The 20,850-nt window shown below is 37.6% G+C and overlaps 1 protein-coding gene across 1 annotated transcript; it reads right to left on the bottom strand.

The window, feature by feature from the left end:
• Positions 1 to 169: 169 nt before the first annotated feature.
• On the bottom strand, positions 170 to 16,397 carry ANKRD7 (ankyrin repeat domain 7). Its single transcript, XM_086683465.1, has 7 exons — positions 16,003 to 16,397; positions 13,332 to 13,446; positions 13,005 to 13,178; positions 11,213 to 11,319; positions 10,399 to 10,536; positions 1,701 to 1,810; positions 170 to 267 (listed from the first exon to the last, which is right to left on the bottom strand). Exons 1-7 carry the CDS (start codon positions 16,230 to 16,232, stop codon positions 260 to 262), a joined length of 882 nt encoding a protein of 293 aa, XP_086539591.1. The 5' UTR covers positions 16,233 to 16,397; the 3' UTR covers positions 170 to 259.
• Between the last annotated feature and the right edge of the window lie 4,453 nt (positions 16,398 to 20,850).

The raw sequence follows: 20,850 nt of genomic DNA, 5'->3' as shown, positions 1-20,850 counted from the left end.
GCGAGATCGTGACCTGGCTGAAGTCGGATGCTTAACCGACTGTGCCACCCAGGAGCCCCTGTATCCTTTCAACTGACAGTTCATGATATAGATGTTTGTCTTTTGAAACTTCTCCACATCTTCTAAGGCAAAAACTGCTCTGTTTAACAAACTTTTCTTCAAATGAGTAGTCAGTGAAATGCTGTGACAGTTCATTTAGTTGTTCTTTCAAAATGATTTTCTAATTCAAGGCAGCAGCAAAGGATTTGTAGAAATGAGGTTACATGTCTAGAAAACAAGTAATATCTGTAATGTCTTCATTTATGTTCAGATATTTTCATTCCCAAGTATATTTCTTAAAGTCTATGCCTCAGCTTCAAAACATTATAATTTATACATTATAATTATAATATTTCTTCATTTCATGGTCATTTTTAAAAATGCATAATTAAATGACCCCATTTGAATCTGACAGAAATACAAACTTTAAAGGTCACCATCTTTTGCAATGTCTTTTGGCAATTTTCTTGACCTAATATTTCCATTATGCTTCAAGACATAAAGATTAACATTTCACTAAAAACTGTAACATGTGTTGCCATTGATAAAAGGATGTGGGGGGAGGGGTGTTTTTAATTGTTTAGCCTCAGGAGATACTCAAAATATAAGAGTGGTATTTCTAAGTTTCTACTGCTTTATTTCCCTAAAGAAATGAAGTGTAAATCACAGACATTCCTTACTTCTTACAGCTATGTGAACATTATAAAAAAGATAGAGAGAGGGTAGGAGAGGAGCACATTAGGATGAAGAACAAGGGCCCAAAGAAACAAAATTTCTTGAGCGTGTGACATTAAGTTATAAGGAAAATTCAGGGAAATTCTCTCACCTAGAGGCAGTAGGACCACGCACTGCTCTAAGTATCATAACTTAGATACTTTAGATTTGAGGCGATGAAGAAAGAGTGTTTGAATAGTTGTGACACTAATGGGACCACCCATTGCCATCAGGTTTCCTCTCTGCCTTAAGTTTTCTTTTATTTTTCTTCTTTTTTATACTATAGGTGAAGGGAAGGGGAGGAGTGTGGCTATTGGTGAATACAGAGAATAACAAAATTTTTATGTCATCTGATTAAAAAAAGTCGAAGTATGACATATCGACCAATAAAACAAAAACCAATAACAAAAAAAAAAAAACACAAAAAAATCCCAAAACTATGTATGTTTGTTGTTTTTTTAAAATAAGAACCAAAAATCATTTTCATAGATGCATGGTATTTTCAATTCTTCACAAATGCTGTTACCTAATTTTAAGTTTTATGTGATATTAGATAGATATTATATAAACAATTTGCAACTGTATTTACCTGATGCGCTTTTAGAATAAAATTTAAAATTTACTAATAGCTTTATATTTATTTAAAAATTTGTTTTTTATAACTAGTCATCATTATTACAACTAGTCACATTTTGTTTTTTTATAACTAGACTACGAATAAAAATTATCTTAATCATTCAGTTTCTCTTTACATTTTTAGCCAACACATCAGAATATTTTAATTACAAATTTTCTTAAGAACAGTTTTGAAAAATATGTAATATTTCAAAATAGGAGAACTTCTATTTCAAATTTAAATGTTATTTGATAAGGCTGTATCCCTTCCTAAAAAGCAAACAAATGAAAACCATTAAGGAAAACTACTTGTTCAGTTTGTATCTTCTTACCTTCCTTCAGTTCTTCTGTATCAAATGTAGTGTCCAAGATTGTATCTTTAGAGTTAGATACCTGTTTAACTTTCTTCCCCTTTCTATAATTGGCAATTAATTGATAATATCTATCAACAAAGAGAAAATATATATAAATTCCAGAATTCATAGTCAATTAAATTCATAATATATAATCACCAAATCAAAACGTTAGACATTAGCTAATGCCTTCTTAAATATGCTACACATTCACTGCTGACCTGAAGCCTCCTTTTAAGCCAACTCCGTTAACAGACACCATTTTTATTTCTCGTACTCCCATTCTCTGTTTCTTCTTTACTTCCTGCTCTCAAAATAAGCCATAAGCAAGGTATAAAAAGTAGCTTTAGGTTATAGTTGGTGTATTAGTTTGCTAGGGCTGCTGTAACAAAATACCACAGACTTGGTGGTACTTACATTGTCTCATAGTTCTGGAAGCTGGAAGTCCAAGATCAAGGTTGGTTTCTACTGAGGGCTGTAAGGAGAAGATCTGTTCCAGACTTCTCTCCTTGGCTAACAGATGACTGTGCTCTTGCTAAAAGTCGCCCCTCTGACAGCAAGCACCATTCTTGTCTCTGTGTCTTAATCTCCTTTTCTTATAAGAACTCCAGTCAAACTGGATTAGGACCCACCCTACAGCACAATAATTTTAATTTAACATTTCTTTAAAAGCCCTCTCTCCAAATACAATCATCCAGATTGTGAGATACTAGGGGTTAGGACATGATTTGTGGGGGGTGGGGGGGTGGGGGGTAGAGGTAGGACACAATTCAACTCATCAGACTTGGGCTTAACAGTAAATTGACAAAGTGAAGACAATTAATTCAGGGACTGACTGAAACATATCCAGTAGGTAATAAATCTTTTCTCCATGCCTGAAAAGAGCCGACCTAGTTATACATTAATAGACATATGGTTTCACAATTTCAGTGAAATGAATGTGCCAATGTGAGTTAAAGCCAATTGTAAAATAAATAGCTAAATATAATTCTCTCATTTGATAGTCTCGCTTAGTTTTTTTTTAAAAAAAACTACATGAAAAGCATTCTCTATGCTTCTACTTTTACTAAGCCATAGATGTGCACCAAGAAGAGAGCTAACTAGTGTGATACCAATAAGCAGAAGCCATGTGCTAAATACCGTAGATAGGCAACAACTATTTAAACAACAAAAGTCACAATTACAGAGAGCTTAGTTCCCACTGAAAAAGAGGAATAAAAGCAGAAAAGAGGACAGGGAGAATTCGATTGCAACTTAGAAGTTATTTGCAATTTTTATTGAATGCTCATTGTTCCCACATCCTAAAGGTAATTGCTTCATCATTAGGAAATTACCTCTTTTCCTTTTACCTCTCTGAAAAAAAGAAATGATGTAATGCTTAGAATTTTAAACAGTGAACATATTAAAATAAAATTGAGAGGATAATATTCCATGGTCAACATGCTTCTATTTATTCTGAAATTAATGATGGAGTAAACTACAAAAAGAATGTTCTGCAAAACCATTTGGGGGAGATGAATGAAGATCGTAAGATTTCCTTCCCATCGAACTAGCCAATAAGAGCTTCACAAGATTTACAGATGCAAACAAGTTATTTTAGATATATAAGTATGTTTTTTAGACTAACGCATATTTTAAACATATATATATATATATATATATAAATATATATATATAAATATATATATCCTAGTTGCATTTACCCAAACTTTTTAAATGATGAGGAAAATTCCCTATTTAAAAGTAACAGGAATTCTTTTTATAAAAAAGAAGAATCCTTTCATAGAATAGATATTCATCAGTAATTTTTCTCTTTATTTAAATTTTTCTACATAGGGTTTGCTTAAACCAAGGTAAAACACGGTACACATGTCCAATATTGCAAAGAAAGTATTATATTCATTTATGGTTCATATAGGTAATTTCATATATTTACTTTCTAAAGTTCAATTTAGACTTTAAAAATAAACATCTGAATAAATATTTATATATATAATATACATATAAATATACATATAAATAATATATATGTATAATATACATATGTATATATATGTATATAATATACATATATATACATATGTGTGTATAATATACATATAAATATATAAATAAATATATATATATAATTTTATATATATATATATATATTATATATATATATTTACTTCTCTCTCTCCTGTATCCACCACTCCTAAGATGCTCATATGGAATTAATGGTTAAAAGGTATTACTAAAATGTGAATAAGTAGGTGGAAGAAAAATAAGAAAACAGTAAACTAGAAAAAAAGTCTATGTAAAATTAAAATTTTACCTTAAAATGAAATTATAAGGAAAATATCCTGTATATTGTTTAATTTCATTAGCTATAAAGTAAATTTCTGTTCATTGCATCTTACTTCCTCATTGACTTTTTTTTTAAATTTTATTTACAGAGAGGGAGAGAGAAAGTGTGTGATCTGGGGAGAGGGGCACACGGAGAGAGAGAGAATCCATAGCAGGCTCCATGCTCAGCACGGAGCCAGACACCGGGCTTGAGCCCACAAGTCTGGGATAACGACCTGAGCTGGAATCAAAAGTCGGACACTCAATTGACTGAGCAACCCAGGTGCCCCTCTCATTGACTATTAAAATTTAGAAATGCATATTCATACATTAAAAGTTTTGTCTTTTATTTATTTATTTAATATGAAATTTATTGTCAAATTGGTTTCCATACAACACCCAGTGCACATCCCAACAGGTGCCCTCCTCAATACCCATCACCCACCCACCCTTCCCTCCCACCCCCCATCAACCCTCAGTTTGTTCTCAGTTTTTAAGAGTCTCTTATGTTTTGGCTCCATCCCTTTCTAACCTTTTTTTTTTTCCTCCCCCTCCCCCATGGTCTTCTATTAAGTTTCTCAGGATACAAATAAGAGTGAAAACATATAGTATCTGTCTTTCTCTTTAGGACTTATTTCACTTAGCATAATACTCTCCAGTTCCATCCATGTTGCTACAAAAGGCCAGATTTCATTCTTTCTCATTCCCAAGTAGTATTCCATTGTGTATATAAACCACAATTTCTCTATCCATTCATCAGTTGATGGACATTTAGGCTCTTTCCATAATTTGGCTATTGTTGAAAGTGCTGCTATAAACATTGGGGTACAAGTGCCCCTATGCATCAGCACTCCTGTACCCCTTGGGGAAATTCCTAGCAGTGCTATTGCTGGGTCCTAGGGTAGATCTATTTTTAATTTTTTGAGGAACCTCCACACTGTTTTCCAGAGCAGCTGCACCAATTTGCATTCCCACCAACAGTGCAAGAGGGTTCCCATTTCTCCACATCCTCTCCAGCATCTATAGTCTCCTGATTTGCTCATTTTAGCCACTCTGACTGGCGTGAGGTGGTATCTGAGTGTGGTTTTGATTTGTATTTCCCTGATGAGGAGCAACATTGAGCATCTTTTCATGTGCCTGTTGGCCATCTGGATGTCTTCTTTAGAGAAGTGTCTATTCATGTTTTCTGCCCATTTCTTCACTGGATTATTTGTTTTTCGAGTGTAGAGTTTGGTGAGGTCTTTATAGATTTTGGATACTAGCCCTTTGTCCGATATGTCATTTGAAAATATCTTTTCCCATTCCGTTGGTTGCCTTTTAGTTTTGTTGATTGTTTCCTTTGCAGTGCAGAACCTTTTTATCTTCATGAGGTCCCAATAGTTCATTTTTGCATTTACTTCCCTTGCCTTTGGGGATGTGTCAAGTAAGAAATTGCTGCCCCTGAAGTCAGAGAGGTCTTTTCCTGCTTTCTCCTCTAGAGTTTTGATGGTTTCCTGTCTGACATTCAGGTCCTTTATACATTTTGAGTTTGTTTTTATGAATGGTGTAAGAAAGTGGTCTAGTTTCATCCTTCTGTGTGTTGCTGTCCAGTTCTCCCAGCACCATTTGTTAAAGAGACTGTCTTTTTTCCATTGGATATTCTTTCCTCTTTGTCAAAGATTAATTGGCCATACGTTTGTGGGTCTAATTCTGGTGTTTCTGTTCTATTCCATTGGTCTATGTGTCTGTTTTTGTGCCAATACCATGCTGTCTTGATGATGACAGCTTTGTAGTAGAGGCTAAAGCCTCTAAGGCTGATTACAGCTAGTAGAGGCTAAAGTCTGGGATTGTGATGCCCCCTGTTTTGGTCTTCTTCAAAATTTTTCAAAATTACTTTGGCTATTTGCGGTCTTTTGTGGTTCCATACAAATTTTAGGATTGCTTGTTCCAGCTTCGAGAAGAATGCTGGTGCATTTTGATTGGGATTTCATTGAATGTGTAGATAGCTTTGGGTAGTATTGACATTTTGACAATATTTATTCTTCCAATCCATGAGCACGGAATGTTTTTCCATTTCTTTATATCTTCTTCAATTTCCTTCATCAGCTTTCTATAGTTTTCAGCATACAGATCTTTTACATCTTTGGTTAGATTTATTCCTAGGTATTTTATGCTTCTTGGTGCAATTGTGAATGGGATCAGTTTCTTTATTTGTCTTTCTGTTGCTTCCTTATTAGTGTATAAGAATGCAACTGATTTCTGTACATTGATTTTGTATCCTACAACTTTGCTGAATTCATGTATCAGTTTTAGGAGACTTTTGGTGAAGTCTATCAGGTTTTCCATGTATAATATCATGTCATCTGCAAAAAGTGAAACCTTGACTTCATCTTTGCCAATTTTGATGCCTTTGATTTCCTTTTGTTGTCTGATTGCTGATGCTAGAACTTCCAACACTATGTTAAACAACAATGGTGAGAGTGGACATCCCTGTCGTGTTCCTGATCTCGAGGGAAAGCTCTCAGTTTTTCCCCATTGAGGATGATATTAGCTCTGGGCTTTTCATAAATGGCTTTTATGATGTTTAAGTATGTTCCTTCTATCCCGACTCTCTCGAGGGTTTTTATTAAGAAAGAGTGCTGAATTTTGTCAAATACTTTTTCCACATCAATTGACAGGATCATACGGTTCTTTTCTTTTATTAATGTGATGTATTACATTGATTGATTTACAAATGTTGAACCAGCCCTGCATCCCAGGAATGAATCCCACTTGATCATGGTGAATAATTCTTTTTATATGCTGTTGAATTCGACTTGCTAGTATCTTATTGAGAATTTTTGCATCCATATTCATCAGGGATATTGGCCTGTAGTTCTTTTTTTTTGCTGGGTCTCTGTCTGGTTTAGGATCAAATCCTAAATCAAGTAATGCTGGCTTCATAGAATGAGTCTGGAAGTTATCCTTCCCTTTCTATTTTTTGGAACAGCTTGAGAAGGATAGGTATTATCTCTGCTTTAAATGTCTGGTAGAATTCCCCAGGGAAGCCATCTGGTCCTGGACTCTGATTGTTGGGAGATTCTTGATAACTGATTCAATTTCTTTGTTGGTTATGGGTCTGTTCAAGTTTTCTATTTCTTCCTGTTTGAGTTTGGGAAATGTGTGGGTGCTTAAGAATTTGTCCATTTCTTCCAGGCTGTCCAGTTTGTTGATATATAATCTTTCAACGTATTCCCAGATAATTGCTTGTATTTCTGAGGGACTGGTTGTAATCATTCCATTTTTCATTCATGATTTTATCTATTTGGGTCCTCTCCCTTTTCTTTTTGAGAAGTCTGGCTAGAGGCTTATCAATTTTATTTATGTTTTCAAAAAACCAACTCTTGGTTTCATTGATCTGCTCTACAGTGTTTTTAGATTCTATATTGTTTATTTCTGCTCTGATATCTATTATTTCTCTCCTTCTGCTGGGTTTTGGGTGTCTTTGCTGTTCTGCTTCTAGTTCCTTTAGGTGTGCTGTTAGATTTCGTATTTGGGATTTTCTTGTTTCTTGGGATAGGCCTGGATTGCAATGCATTTTCCTCTCAGTACTGCCTTAACTGCATCCCAAAGCATTTAGATGGTATTTTCATTTTCATTTGTTTCCATATATTTTTTTAGTTTCTTCTCTAATTGCCTGGTTGACCCATTCATTCTTTAGTAGGGTGTTCTTTAACCTCCATGCTTTTGGAGGTTTTCCAGACCTTTTCCTGTGGTTAATTTCAAGTTTCATAGCATTGTGGTTTGAAAGTGTGCATGGTATGATCTCAATTCTTTTATACTTATGAAGGGCTGTTTTGTGACCAAGTATGTGATCTATCTTGGAGAATGTTCCATGTGCACTAGAGAAGAAAGCATATTCTATTGCTTTGGGATACAGAGTTCTAAATATATCTGTAAGTCCATCTGATCCAATGTATAATTCAGGGCCCTTGTTTCTTCATTGATCCTGTGTCTAGATGATCTATTCACTGTTGTAAGTGGGGTATTAAAGTTCCCTGCAATTACCACATTCTTATCAATAAGGTTGCTTATGTTTGTGATTAATTGTTTTATATATTTGGGGGCTCCCATATTTGGTGCATAGACATTTATAATTGCTAGCTCTTCCTCATGGATAGACCCTGTAATTATTATATAATGCCCTTCTTCATCTCTTGTTACAGCCTTTAATTTAAAGTAATTTGTCTGATATAAATATGGTTACTCCAGCTTTCTTTTGACTTCCAGTAGCATGATACATAGTTCTCTATCCCCTCACTTTCAATCTGAAGGTGTCCTCAGGTCTAAAATGAGTCTCTTGTAGACAGCAAATAGATGGGTCTTGTTTTTTTATCCATTCTTATACTGTATGTCTTTTGGTTGGAGCATTTAGTCCATTTACATTCAGTGTTATTATAGAAAGATGTGGGTTTAGAGTCATTGTGATGGCTGTAGGTTTCATGCTTGTAGTGATGTCTCTGGTACTTTGTGGTCCTTGCAACATTTCACTCACAGAATCCCCCTTAGGATCTCTTGTAGGGCTGGTTTAGTGGTGATAAATTCCTTCAGTTTTTGTTTGTTTGGGAAAACCTTTATGTCTCCTTCTATTCTGAATGACAGACTTGCTGGATAAAGAATTCTTGGCTGCATATTTTTTCTGTTCATCACATTGAAGATTTCCTGCCATTCCTTTCTGGCCTGCCAAGTTTCAGTAGATAAGTCTGCCACTAGTCTTATGGGTCTCCCTTTGTAAGTTAGAGCCTGTTTATCCCTAGCTTTCAGAATTTTCTCTGTATCCTTGTATTTTGCCAGTTTCACTATGATATGTCATGCAGAAGATCGATTCAAGTTATGTCTAAAGGGAGTTCTCTGTGCCTCTTGATTTCAATGCCTTTTTCTTTCCCCAGATCAGGGAAGTTCTCAGCTCTGGCTTGTTCAAGTACACCTTCAGCCCCTTTCTCTCTCTTCCTTTTCTGGAATTCCTGTGATACGGATATTGGTGCATTTGATTGCATCACTTAGTTCTCTAATTCTCCCCTCATATTCCTGGATTTTTTCATCTCTCTTTTTCTCAGCTTCCTCTTTTTCTATAATTTTATCTTCTAATTTACCTCTTCCCTCCTCTGCCTCTTCAATCCGAGCTGTGGTCGCCTCCATTTTTATTTTGCACCTCATTTATAGCATTTTTTTTAGCTCCTCATGACTATTTCTTAGTCCCTTGATCTCTGTAGCAATAGATTCTCTGTTGTCCTCTATACTTTTTTCAAGCCCAGCGATTAATTTTATGACTATTATTCTAAATTCTTATTCCGTTATATTGCTTAAATCATTTTTGATCAATTCATTCGGTGTCACTACACCCTGGAGTTTCTTTTAAGGAGAGTTCTGTTTTGTCATTTTGGCTAGTCCCTGGGGTGGTGCCAAGCTTCAGGGCACTTCCCCTGTGCTGTCTAGAGTAACTTGTGTTGGTGGGTGGACCTCAGTCAGACCTGATTTCTTTTGAAATCCGCTCTCTGAGCAGAGCTGTTGACTTTTAACATTCCAGATGTTAAGTCCCACTGTCTGTCAGAACTCACGGAGTCCAGCCCCTCTGCTTTTGCAAGTCAGACTCGGGGGCTCTGCCTTGCCAGGCGGGCTGCCCCTAGACTGCCCCAGCTCCCTCCTGCCAGTCCGGGTAGCGCACACTGCCTCTCCACCCTTCCTATCCTCTTTCGTGGGCCTCTTGTTTACGCTTGGCTCCTGAGAGTCTGTTCTGGTAGTGTTCTGGCGGTTTTCTGGGTTATTTAGGCAGATGTGGGTAGAATCTAAGTGATCAGCAGGACGAGGTGAGCCCAGCATCCGCCTATGCCACCATCTTCCCCCATTATCTGAAAAGTTTTGTCTTTTAGATTAATGAGAATATATAGGTTAATGAGAATTCTGAAAACTTATCAAACTAAAGTTAGCTGACATAACAACAATATTCAAAGCTTGAATAAAATATTTATATTACTAATGCATAAAAACATTGAAAGAGGCTTGTGTAGATTAATCATCTTTTGCCCAACACTTTTACACAGATGTTTTATTATTGGCTATGTCACTAGTTGCTGAAATCACTGTCCTGACAGACTTCAAATTCCCATACCACTGGGGGTGAAGCTGTACACTCAGCCCACTTGTAGTTCTTATATTGACTGGATCCCACAACCAGGTGAAATCAAGGATCCCTGGGTCCCTGGGACAAGAGTTCCTAATATGGTTACCCATTCCAGAGCCACTACAGAGCCCATTCCAGCTTTTTACTTTGGGGGCTCCTGGTTCTTATGATCAAATCTCATACAACTGTTAAAAGATATGCAGTACCACTTACACAGTAAAACCATTAAAAGAAGCATAGTCCTCAGCTGTGAATCCATAAATATCTTGGGAAGATAGGTTCACTTCTTGCTGAAGAAGAAGACTGACTAAATTTGTTGGTTCATCACTTAGAGCAATCATAAGGGCTGTTCTGGAGCGAGAGAGATACATAAATGTGTATTTATGGATCTTAGACATGTCTTGTACATCTTTTAAACGTTAGTCTTCTAAATGTACTGTTCAAATGTAGAATCTCTATCAGGAAAAGAATCAGGGCAAGAATGTAAAAAGTGGAGCAGATCTACTCAAAAAGGTTTATCAATCACAGATTATATCATGGAGTCTAAAGATAGAAGAGTCTCTAGGAAGCAGCTAGCTCAAAGGTTTTCAATCCCTGCTCCCTGGAACCCAAATCTCAAAAATCTCAAAATGCTAGGGAGGGGCATGTCTGGGGTTCTGGGGTTCTGGGTCCTCTGCCTCATTTAACTACAGCATCTAGAATTTAGAGACTGAGTTCTGTGTAAGATTCTAATTCTAATGTTATAAGTAATATAATAATAATAACAATAATAACAACAATAATAATAATAACAACAACAACCACTACCACCACCACCACCTACTAATCTGGCCCAACTGTTTGATTTTACAGAAAAAAACAGATCCTGGGTATCTAGGTAATTTGCCCAAAATAAATGGCCAGATCTTTTATCAATATCACAAAATGCATAAACATATAGGCACAAATATATATATAAACACACACACACATATATCATCTTATTAAGTAGCTAGAGTTATATGCTCTTATTTAGAATTTATTATACCTTTGATTCTTATCTGAAGCGTTCACATCTGCCCCTTTCTTCAGAAGATATTCTACCATTTCTGCATTATTTTCAGTAACGGCAAGTAAAAGTGGAGTATACCCATCCTGAAAATTTTATTTCAAAATGATTATTTAAACTATGGTACTAATATTTTTGCATTTTATTATATACATTTTAGATTTAGGTTTAATTTAAAATATAAGTGTGTTACCACCTCACACCTGTCAGAATGGCTAAAATTAACAACTCAGAAAACAGATGTTAGCGAGGATGTGGATAAAGAGGATTTTTTGCACTGCTGGTGGGAATGCAAACTGGTGCAGCTACTCTGAAAAACATTATGCGGTTCCTCAAAAAATTAAAAATATAGTTATCATATGACCCAGCAATTGCACTACTAGGTATTCATCCAAAGGATACAAAAATGCTGATTCAAATGGGCACATGCACCCCAATGTTTATGGCAGCACTATCAACTGGCTGAATTATGCAAAGAGCCTAAATGTCCATTGACTGACAAATAGATAAAGAAAATATGGTGTGTACATACAATGGCATATTACTTGTTATCAAAAAGAATGAAATCTTGCCATCTGCAACAACGTGGATGGAACTAGAATGTATTAGGCTAAGTGAAATAAGTCAGTCAAAGATAAATATCATATGATTTCATTCATATGTGGAATTTAAGAAACACAACAGATGAATATAGGGGAAGGGAAGGAAAAATAATATAAAAACAGAGGGAGGCAAACCATAAGAGACTCTTAAATACAGAGAACAAACTGAGGGCTGCTGGAGGGATACTGGGTGGGAGGATGGGCTAAATGGGTGATGGGCATTATGCAGAACCCTTGTTGGGATTAGCACTGGGTGTTATGTATAAGTGATGGATCACTAAATTCTACTCCTGAAACCATTATTACACTATATGTTAACTTAGATATAAATAAAATAAAAGACAAATACAAATAAAAGATAAGTGTGTTAATAAGAAACCTCTGAATATATACTTTAATTTTGAAAAGGTTTTGATATATAACAAAATATGATTTCAGAGACCAAGAAAACAAACTGGAGTTGGGTCAGTAAAAATTAAAATTAAAGTTTCTACTTTAGGCTTAATTCAAATTGTGGGCAAGAGAAGCCTGGAATATTTAAGTGATAAGCATCTCGTATTTAATGTAAATATTACAAACCATCAATTCACACGTCATAATATTACGCTTGAGTTTCCACAGAATTTCATTTAAACTTCCAAGCCTGGGCATTTATTTTGGGCTGTCATGGAGACAAAATATCAGTGAACTTAAGTGTTAAGAAGCTTTTTTTTAAAAAAACAAACAAAAACAAACAAACAAAACCCCTCATCTCTATAGGAGAGTTGGATTACTTTTAGTATAGTAAGTGATTTTCTATGTCAACCCTATTTTCATTATCTATGAGTATATAAATAAGACAGGAAAAAAATGTAGGCTTATGATTTTTAACCATATCCACTTCTAGGGAAATCAGATATTTCTCATTTGATATAAGCCTTTGAACAGTTATCATTGTTAAACATAATGCTGTTTTGGAGGTCAGCATTATAGTCTAACATGAAATGGACCAAGATTTTTTAAAAAAGAAAACCTTATCAGTATTTCATCATCTTATTCTCCTTCTCCTTTTCCCCAATTTCATTTTGGAAAATTCATGCTTCATATAACATGTTTCAACAGACATAAATCATCTGCAATAAATACCTTTTTCCATTGATTTCTAAAATATGTTATTTTTAATACACTACCTTATTTTGATATTCAAGATTAGCTTTGTGTTCAAGCAATTTTTCAACTAATGAGACACTGTGGCCACAGACGGCATAATGGAGAGCAGTATTGCCATCGAAATCTACCAGATTTGGGTATGCACCATGCTCCAGAAGAATAGTAGCACAGTCTTCCTTTGCGCACTGTACTGCCTGTCGATACAACAAGAATAAATGAGTAACCAACTTACTATCCAGGATATATTAAACTAACATGTGGTACTATATTTTAAAAGATGAAATCCAACCCAAGTTAACTAGAAGAACTCAACTGCATTTCAATTGAAAAGGAAAAAATTAACACACCTTAGTCAATGGAGATCTTTTTTCACCATCACAGACATTTATTCCGCACTGTTTCTCAATTAAGAGAGATACAATATTTGAATATCCATTAGCACAGGCCAGGTGCAAAGGGGTTCTATATCAATATGACACAACACAAAATTAGAGGTAAGTCTTAGTTTGAGAAGTTACGATACCCAAGAACATGCCAGATCATATACTTTCAAGGTATTTGCTTCAGGTACTTATTGATCTTTATAGAAAATTTATATTAATTGCTTTTTACTGAACTAATAAGGCTGTGCAAATGCCTTGAAGATCAAATATTTAACTGGTTTCACTTCAAGGAAAATTTAACTATAATGAGTCAAAAAATGCCTATGTATGTATGCATACCTTCATCATAAAAATGTCTTAGTAATCATTTACTATGGCTAGGCAGGGTTCTGGATGATGAGGATCCAGCAGCAAACAAAACAGACAAAAACACCTGCTCTTATGGATCATAAATGTTAGTGGAAAAGGTAAATAAAAAGCTTGAAATAGAAAAGCACGCCAGACAGTATTAAGTGCTAAGGAGAAAAACCAGGCAGGGAAGAAGGACAGGAAATGTCAGCAAGGAGAGAACTTATAATTATAGATAGAGTTGCCAAGGAATCCCTCGTTGATAAGGTGATTATTAAATAGACACTGTAAGGAAGTGAGAGAGGAAGCCATGTGGGTATCTGGTGGGAAAACACTCGAGGCAAAGGGAACAGCAAGTCCAAAGGTCCTAACATTTCTGGCATTTCTGAGGAACACTGAGGAGGCCAGGGAAGCTGGATATGAAGGAAAGGGAGAGTCATAGGATGTAAGATGAGAGAGAGAATAGGGTGAGAGTGAATATCATATAAGGCTGAATGAGCCATTGGAAGGACTTTGGCCTTTATCCTTAATGAGATGGAAAGCTAGGGGAAGTTGTTAAGGCAAGGAATGATTCATTTTACATACATTTTATAGGATCATTCTGACTACTGTGTTGGGAATAAATTGAAAGGGTTAAAAGACAAAAAACAAATTACTGCCATTGCAGCAATTTTGGTTAAGATACGATGGAGGTTTTGCCTAGAATGGTAACTGTGAAGGTGGCAAGAAATAGTTGGATTTTAGATACAATTTGAAGGTGGAGCCAACAAAATCACATGGGTGGTATGAAAGAATGAGAAGAGTCAAGAATGACTCCAGGAGGCAAGAATGTTTCTGGCCAAACAACTGAAAGAAAGGATTTGGTATTTCTAGAAAGAGAAATGAAGATCTAAGGAGGGAAAATGGAAGCGCCGTTTGGGGATGCTTGAGATTTGTAAAGAGTGAGTGGTGGAGCCAGTGGCTCTCACAAATCAATTACTAAATTTTCAGGAACTATTCAAGCCAAATGACATCACACTGGTAGCTTGAAATCAGGGCTTCTCCTCCCTTAGCTCCACTCCCACCCTCACCTCAGAGCTTGCTATTAAACATTTACCAGTACACCACAGGCTATTAGATATCCACACTGAAGTATAGGTATTTGTATATGAGTCCAGAGTTCAGGGAAGAGGTCTGGCTCGAGATAAAAAGTTGGAAGGCATTGGAATATAGACATTTAAAGATAATCTCTCTTCACCAGGCAAGTGAAGATTAAGAGACAGAATCGTTTCAAGTTCTGAGCCCTCAAATATTTACCAGGCAGGGAGAGGAAAAGAAATCAGCAAAGGAGTCTGACAAGCAGTGTTCACAGAGGTAGGAGAAATGCCAGGTGAACCAAGTGTCCTAAAAGACAAGTCAATATTTCGAATACTACTTATAGGGCATGGAAGATACTTGGCTGAGATATGAGCCAGGTAAGACTGAGAATTGACCACTGAATGAAGTCATTTTGAGGTTATCCATGACCTTGTAAAGTAATTGAATGGGGTGGTGTAGGATAAAAGTTGGATAAATTTAGATAACTCTGTTTTTGTCAAAGGGCATAATACTATCAGCAAACTGACATAAATCTTAAGAACCATAGTTTCCAGTTACCCAGTTATGGTGAAAAATAATGCTCTTCATACCCTATAACTTGAAAATGCCCCCAAAGATTTTAAGGTAGGCACAGAGAGTACATATTTTGTTATTAATGTCAAACACATAACTTCTATGTTTCTTAATATATAAAATTAATTTTGTTTTTGCAGTAAGTGGTTGTTGATGGACTTTTTCAAGAGACTCTGCAATTGAAAAAAATCATCAGAGATCCACATTAAAGTCAATTGTTTTGCTGTCTCAAAATATTAAAATCTTAACAACCACTATTCTGAGAGGTCTCTCTACTCTTTTCCTATTAGTATATTAGTAGTATGGTAAATCTTGGATGGCTTAGGACAATATATATGTATCAAGTTAAAAACAGTAGTTCGCGTAAAGGGTGAAATGCCAGATGTAGATTAATGCAGCGGGGGAAGTGGTGGCAATCAAGGGAAGGCACAGATGCCCTCAAATATCCAGGTAAGCATTAAACAAAATAACAAGCTGGATTTGGTCACGTGACCCTCTGTCAGTGGTTACCTGACTTCTCCACTGTGGAAAACCTGTAGCGACAACCCATGAAGGAGCCCAGACAAGTCCTGCTCCTGATTACAGGACCCAGTGGACCCAGCTTCCCTTCCACACTGCCCTTAATCCGTCTGGTCACCTGTACTGTCTGTCCCGTACATTCACATCACGTTTCTTGAGCTGAAGGTACTCCTTCACCTTCTCCAAATCCCCGACCGAGGCAGCTTTGTGAAGTTTCTTTAAATCTTTATCTCGAAGGTTGTAGCCTGGCTGGGCGGGGTGATGGGTACTGGCCTGGGCCACAGGCAGGTGCGAGGAGGGGCCTTGAGGCTCATCCTTCCTTCTCCAGAAGGTGAGAAGCTTCTTCATGGTGGCAAAGGAGACAGTCCTTCAGCTGGACCAGGATGTCCCGGTCACTCCTAAACCCCCGACCTGCCCCTGGGGCCTGGACCCCCTGGCTTGAGGATGCGTCCGGGCAGGTCTTCACCCCACTCCAGGAGTCCAAGCTAGCCAGAGACAGGAAGTGAACCAGTGACAGGAAGCTGGCAAAGACAAAGGGGTTGGGCCACTTGCCTGGGGCAACGCAGGCGCCTCGGTTGCCTGGCAACGCCCAGGACCTTAAGCAACAACCAGGATTCAGTGTTGTAGACGCCCAAACCCAGACTCTCACTTAAGATCTTTGACTGCTACACTGTCAGTCTTACTAGTAGATCAAAAGCCTTTTGGTAGAAACCTACCAACTTTCTTAGAAATAACCCCTTCTCGTTCGAGTATAAACCTAATGACTTAAACTCTTGAAAGCTGAGATTTACCCTCCTTGTGGTGGGGATGGATCTTCTCCAGGGACCTTGCCCTCCAGCCTATCCCCCACCCTCACCCACATGGTTCACAGGATCACCCACATAGTTAACAGTGACTGAGATCCTTCTATAATCTCAATATCAAACTTACTTTTGAATGCTACCTCTCATATTCCAGCTTACCTTTTCACGTCACAAAATTCCAAAAATCCTTCCAACTCACTGCACCTATAGTGCACTAATTCTGCAACCTTCACTGACCTTGACCACCGCACTTTGTGTCCACATTTCCCTACTTAACGAGATTAAATTCCATGGTTAATCATTATCATCACGCCAATGCTTATACCTTCATGTTTGCCCTCAATATTTTTCTTACTTGCTGCCTAAACCACAGTCCTGGGTAAATCTAAAACTCCCATCTAAACTTATCTTTCTTGAGTCACTGAATGTGACTGAAGGAAAAAACAAAGCCACATTGTCTTGTCTCACCTTTAGTTCATGAAGATTCACCTTAAGAAGATTGCCCTACGTTCCAGCAATCCTCAAATATTTCCGATTCATTTACACTCACACCTTCCTTAACCATTTCATTATCTTCTCTCCAAAGTCATTCTTGGCTGATGACCTGGTATCCTGATCCATTTAGACAAAAGAATTAATCACAAAAGAAATTTCTACACTCCCAGGGCATCTACCCACCTACTTACCAAAAAATATTTTACCTTCTCTTCTGTTCATATTGATGATATGTCCATGTTTCTAGCAAAGGCTACACTTCTCCTGTGAACTGGAACCCATCCTCTGTAGCCTGCCCAGGGACATTGCTTCAGCAACCTCTTGCTTTCTCATGTGTCTATAAAGTTTGTCTCTCTGTTAACTAACTCTTATTAGCATAAATACATACTAATATTTGTCCAAACTAAAAACAAACAAAACTGACGACACCTTCCTCCACAACATTCATTGCCTCATTTCTCTCCTTTACAACAAAACTCCTTAGAGTTGTCTATAATCTTATAATCTCTCTATATCATTTTTCTTCTTCTGTTCCCATAGCAATTCCTATCATTACCTATTTTTTATTGAGTTATAATTGACATAAAACAGTATATCAGTATCAGGTATACAACATAATGAATTGATATTATGATAGGAAAAGATAGGATAAAATAGGCAGAGAGGAAAAGGATTAGGACCTGAGATCCCTGGGTGGAGAAAGACATATTTTGGAACAAAGTTGGGAGTGTCTGACCACAGCATACCCTGCCCCACCCAGGTGTAAGGCTCCTCTTGAGAAAGTAACACACCACCTACTTCCCCTAAGGTTCCCCTCAGGGATCTGACAAAAGACCTGACTAAAAATAAGTAGTAGACCATAAGACCTATAACCCACAAGGAATGATATGGCCATAGACCATCCCTCATACAAAGGAAATGAGCCAATCAGGAAAGGACCACCCAGCACCTAGAGCTATCAAGCCAGTGAGGGTAGGACCTGAGAAGGAATTAGGGGGACGGGAAAAGGGGGGGGAGGGGTTGACCTGAACCTTATAAAACAAGGACCCTTGCCTACAATCGATGGGCATTCACTTTCTAATATCCCCCTCTCTGTAAAGAGAGTTTTAATACTATGCTTCCTTTCCAATCTTATACTCTAATAAACTTTTGCCTGCTGCTCATTTTGGGTCCACCTCTTCATTCTTCAAAGTAGCAAGACGATGAATCCTGAGTATTAAGGTAAAACAATCCTGCAACAATATTTGTATATACTGCAAAATGATCAACACAGTAACTCTACTTATCATCTGTCATCAAAGTTACAACAAATTTTTTTCTTGTGATTAAGAACTTTTAAGATTCACCCTCTTAGCCACCTTTCTTTTGTTCCCATCCCTCTCAACCAACACTGCTTTAAGTATGATTGACCATGATGTCTAGCATGTGAAATCCCATTGTCATCGCTCAGTTTTTATATTAATCCAGTAGCATTTGACACAGGTTTCAAGGACCATTACTTGCTCCCTGAAACACTGTCTTCACTTGGCTTCTAAGATATCACACGTCCCTAGTTTGATTTCTTCCTTTATAACAATTCCTTCTCGGTTTGCTGATTCCTCTTTATCTCCAGTATTGGAGAACCCCAGGGTCAGTCCATCAATAGCTTCATTTTGTGCCCCCCCCTAAATCCTTGGAGTCAGTAATCTTTGAATCTTATCTTTTATACCTACATTTAAATTGCCAGCAAATCCTGTTAACTCTAACTACAAAATATATCCAGAATTCATTTGATTTCTTCCCCTATCCATATTCCCTTCTGGGTGATCTCTCTCATTCAGTCCCATGGCTTTAGGTTATCTATACATTATCAACTCCAAAACTGAGAGTTCTAATCTGTTCCCCTGTCCTGAATTCTGGACTAGTATATCTATTGCCTATAGATTCTTCTTCCTCAACATGTCGTGTTGCTGCGTCAGAGCGCTGGGCATGCTCAAGAAAAAGAGTACCTGTTTGTCCTTCAGAAGGGCCTAGATCTCTTTCAGCGAGGCCTTCAATCTGGCAGATTAACCTTCATGAACTCATTCTGAGTGTGAAGGGGTTGAAGCTGGCCAGCTGGGTCTCAGCCTTGCTTTGCTGGCTGTTGCCATTCCATGCTGAGTGGACTTGCTGTCCCCTTTCCCCTTCCAGTGGGACTCTGTGGTGGGCAAGTGGATTTTTCACTCCTCACTCCTCTGTCATGTCTCCACCCAGATGCCCTGTTTCTCTCACATGGTGGCCTGGGGCCCCACAGTCATTGTCCATGGCACCATTATACTCCACACCTCTGGAATCCGTCTCCTATGCTGTAGCCCTGGTCTCTGGGCCCACAAGCTGTCCACTGCAATCGGCTTCTCCCCTTATCCAGGGAGATAGCACAACAGTCTGTTTCCCACTCTAGGTGAGTGCCATGGGGCTGGATGTCACCCTACTTCCAGTAACAACTCCTATTGTCAGGGTGGACCACGAATCCTACTGACTTCCTACATGAATGTTACACTTCACATCTCTACCTGACATTCCACTCTGTCACTCTCTTACTTAAAAACAGGTAACTCCATTCTTTAAAAGTCAGGTCAAAAGTTGCTCAGGTCAAAAGTCTTAGCATCATCTTTGACTTCCCCCTTTCTCAATGGCCACATCAGCTAGCTCATAAGTTAGCAAAATCTAAATGTATTGCCTCCAAAATACATGCAGAACTTTACCACTGCTGTCCATGTAGCATAGGCCAACATCATTTCTCTCATTTGTAGTTTTACTTTAGTACTTTATAGGAGAATCCTGACTGGTCTTCATGCTTCTGCTCTTGTACACCACCTTGCCCCAGTCTATTCTGAGCCCAGCAGCCTGAATGATCCAGTTAAAGGGCCTTCAGATGGTGTCATTTGTCTGATAAAAATACTTCAATGATTTCCTAACTCCCTCACAGTAAAAGCTGAATTTCTTATAATGACCTGGGCCTGTGCAATTTGTGACCTCCTCCTTCACACTCCACCCTTCACTTCTCTACCTCAGGTCCTTCTTCTTACTCAAGCTCACATAGCTTCAGCCACCATGGTTTCTCGGTGGCTCCCTGACGCACTAAGCATGCTCCTGTCTCATAGCCTCTGACCTTGTTGCTCTCCTTTCCCGAAGTGCTGTTCCTGCCACCGTAAAGTAAGCTTTGAGAGGGCAGCCACTTTTGAATGTTTTGTTCCAGGCTAATTCTCAACTTCCATAACAAGATTTGCCACACTAAATGCTCAATAAATGTCTGTCAAATGAATGGATGAACATTTGAATAATGATCTCTGCTTCTATCTACCTTTTAAATTCTTGAATGCAACTTTGGACACAGAACTTCTCCTTAATTCCATGGATCAGAGGTAAAAAGCAGGATGTACTGTTTAAACAAGAACTTGAGGGTGGCAGATGGGAGTGTAAACACAGAACTTAATGTGAAACTGGCCCACCAGAAGTAACTGCCAAAATCACAGACCCCAGTCCATCTCCACAGGAGCCTTCAGTAAGCAGCTTCCCAGCCATGAAGAATGCCAATCCCTAATCTATCCTCAGTGTGCTCCTAAAATCAGAAATCTTCAGAGAATAGTACATAGCACTCAAAGCATACAAAAAAAAAAAAAAATCCACTGGGTGGATATCAGAACCTT

The sequence above is a fragment of the Puma concolor genome, chromosome A2, assembly GCF_028749965.1.
Source record: "Puma concolor isolate L17-30 chromosome A2, mPumCon1.1.hap2, whole genome shotgun sequence".
Lineage (NCBI taxonomy): Eukaryota > Metazoa > Chordata > Mammalia > Carnivora > Felidae > Puma > Puma concolor.
The sequence above is the reverse complement of the archived record's forward strand: the minus strand, read 5'-3'. Positions and strand labels throughout refer to the sequence as shown.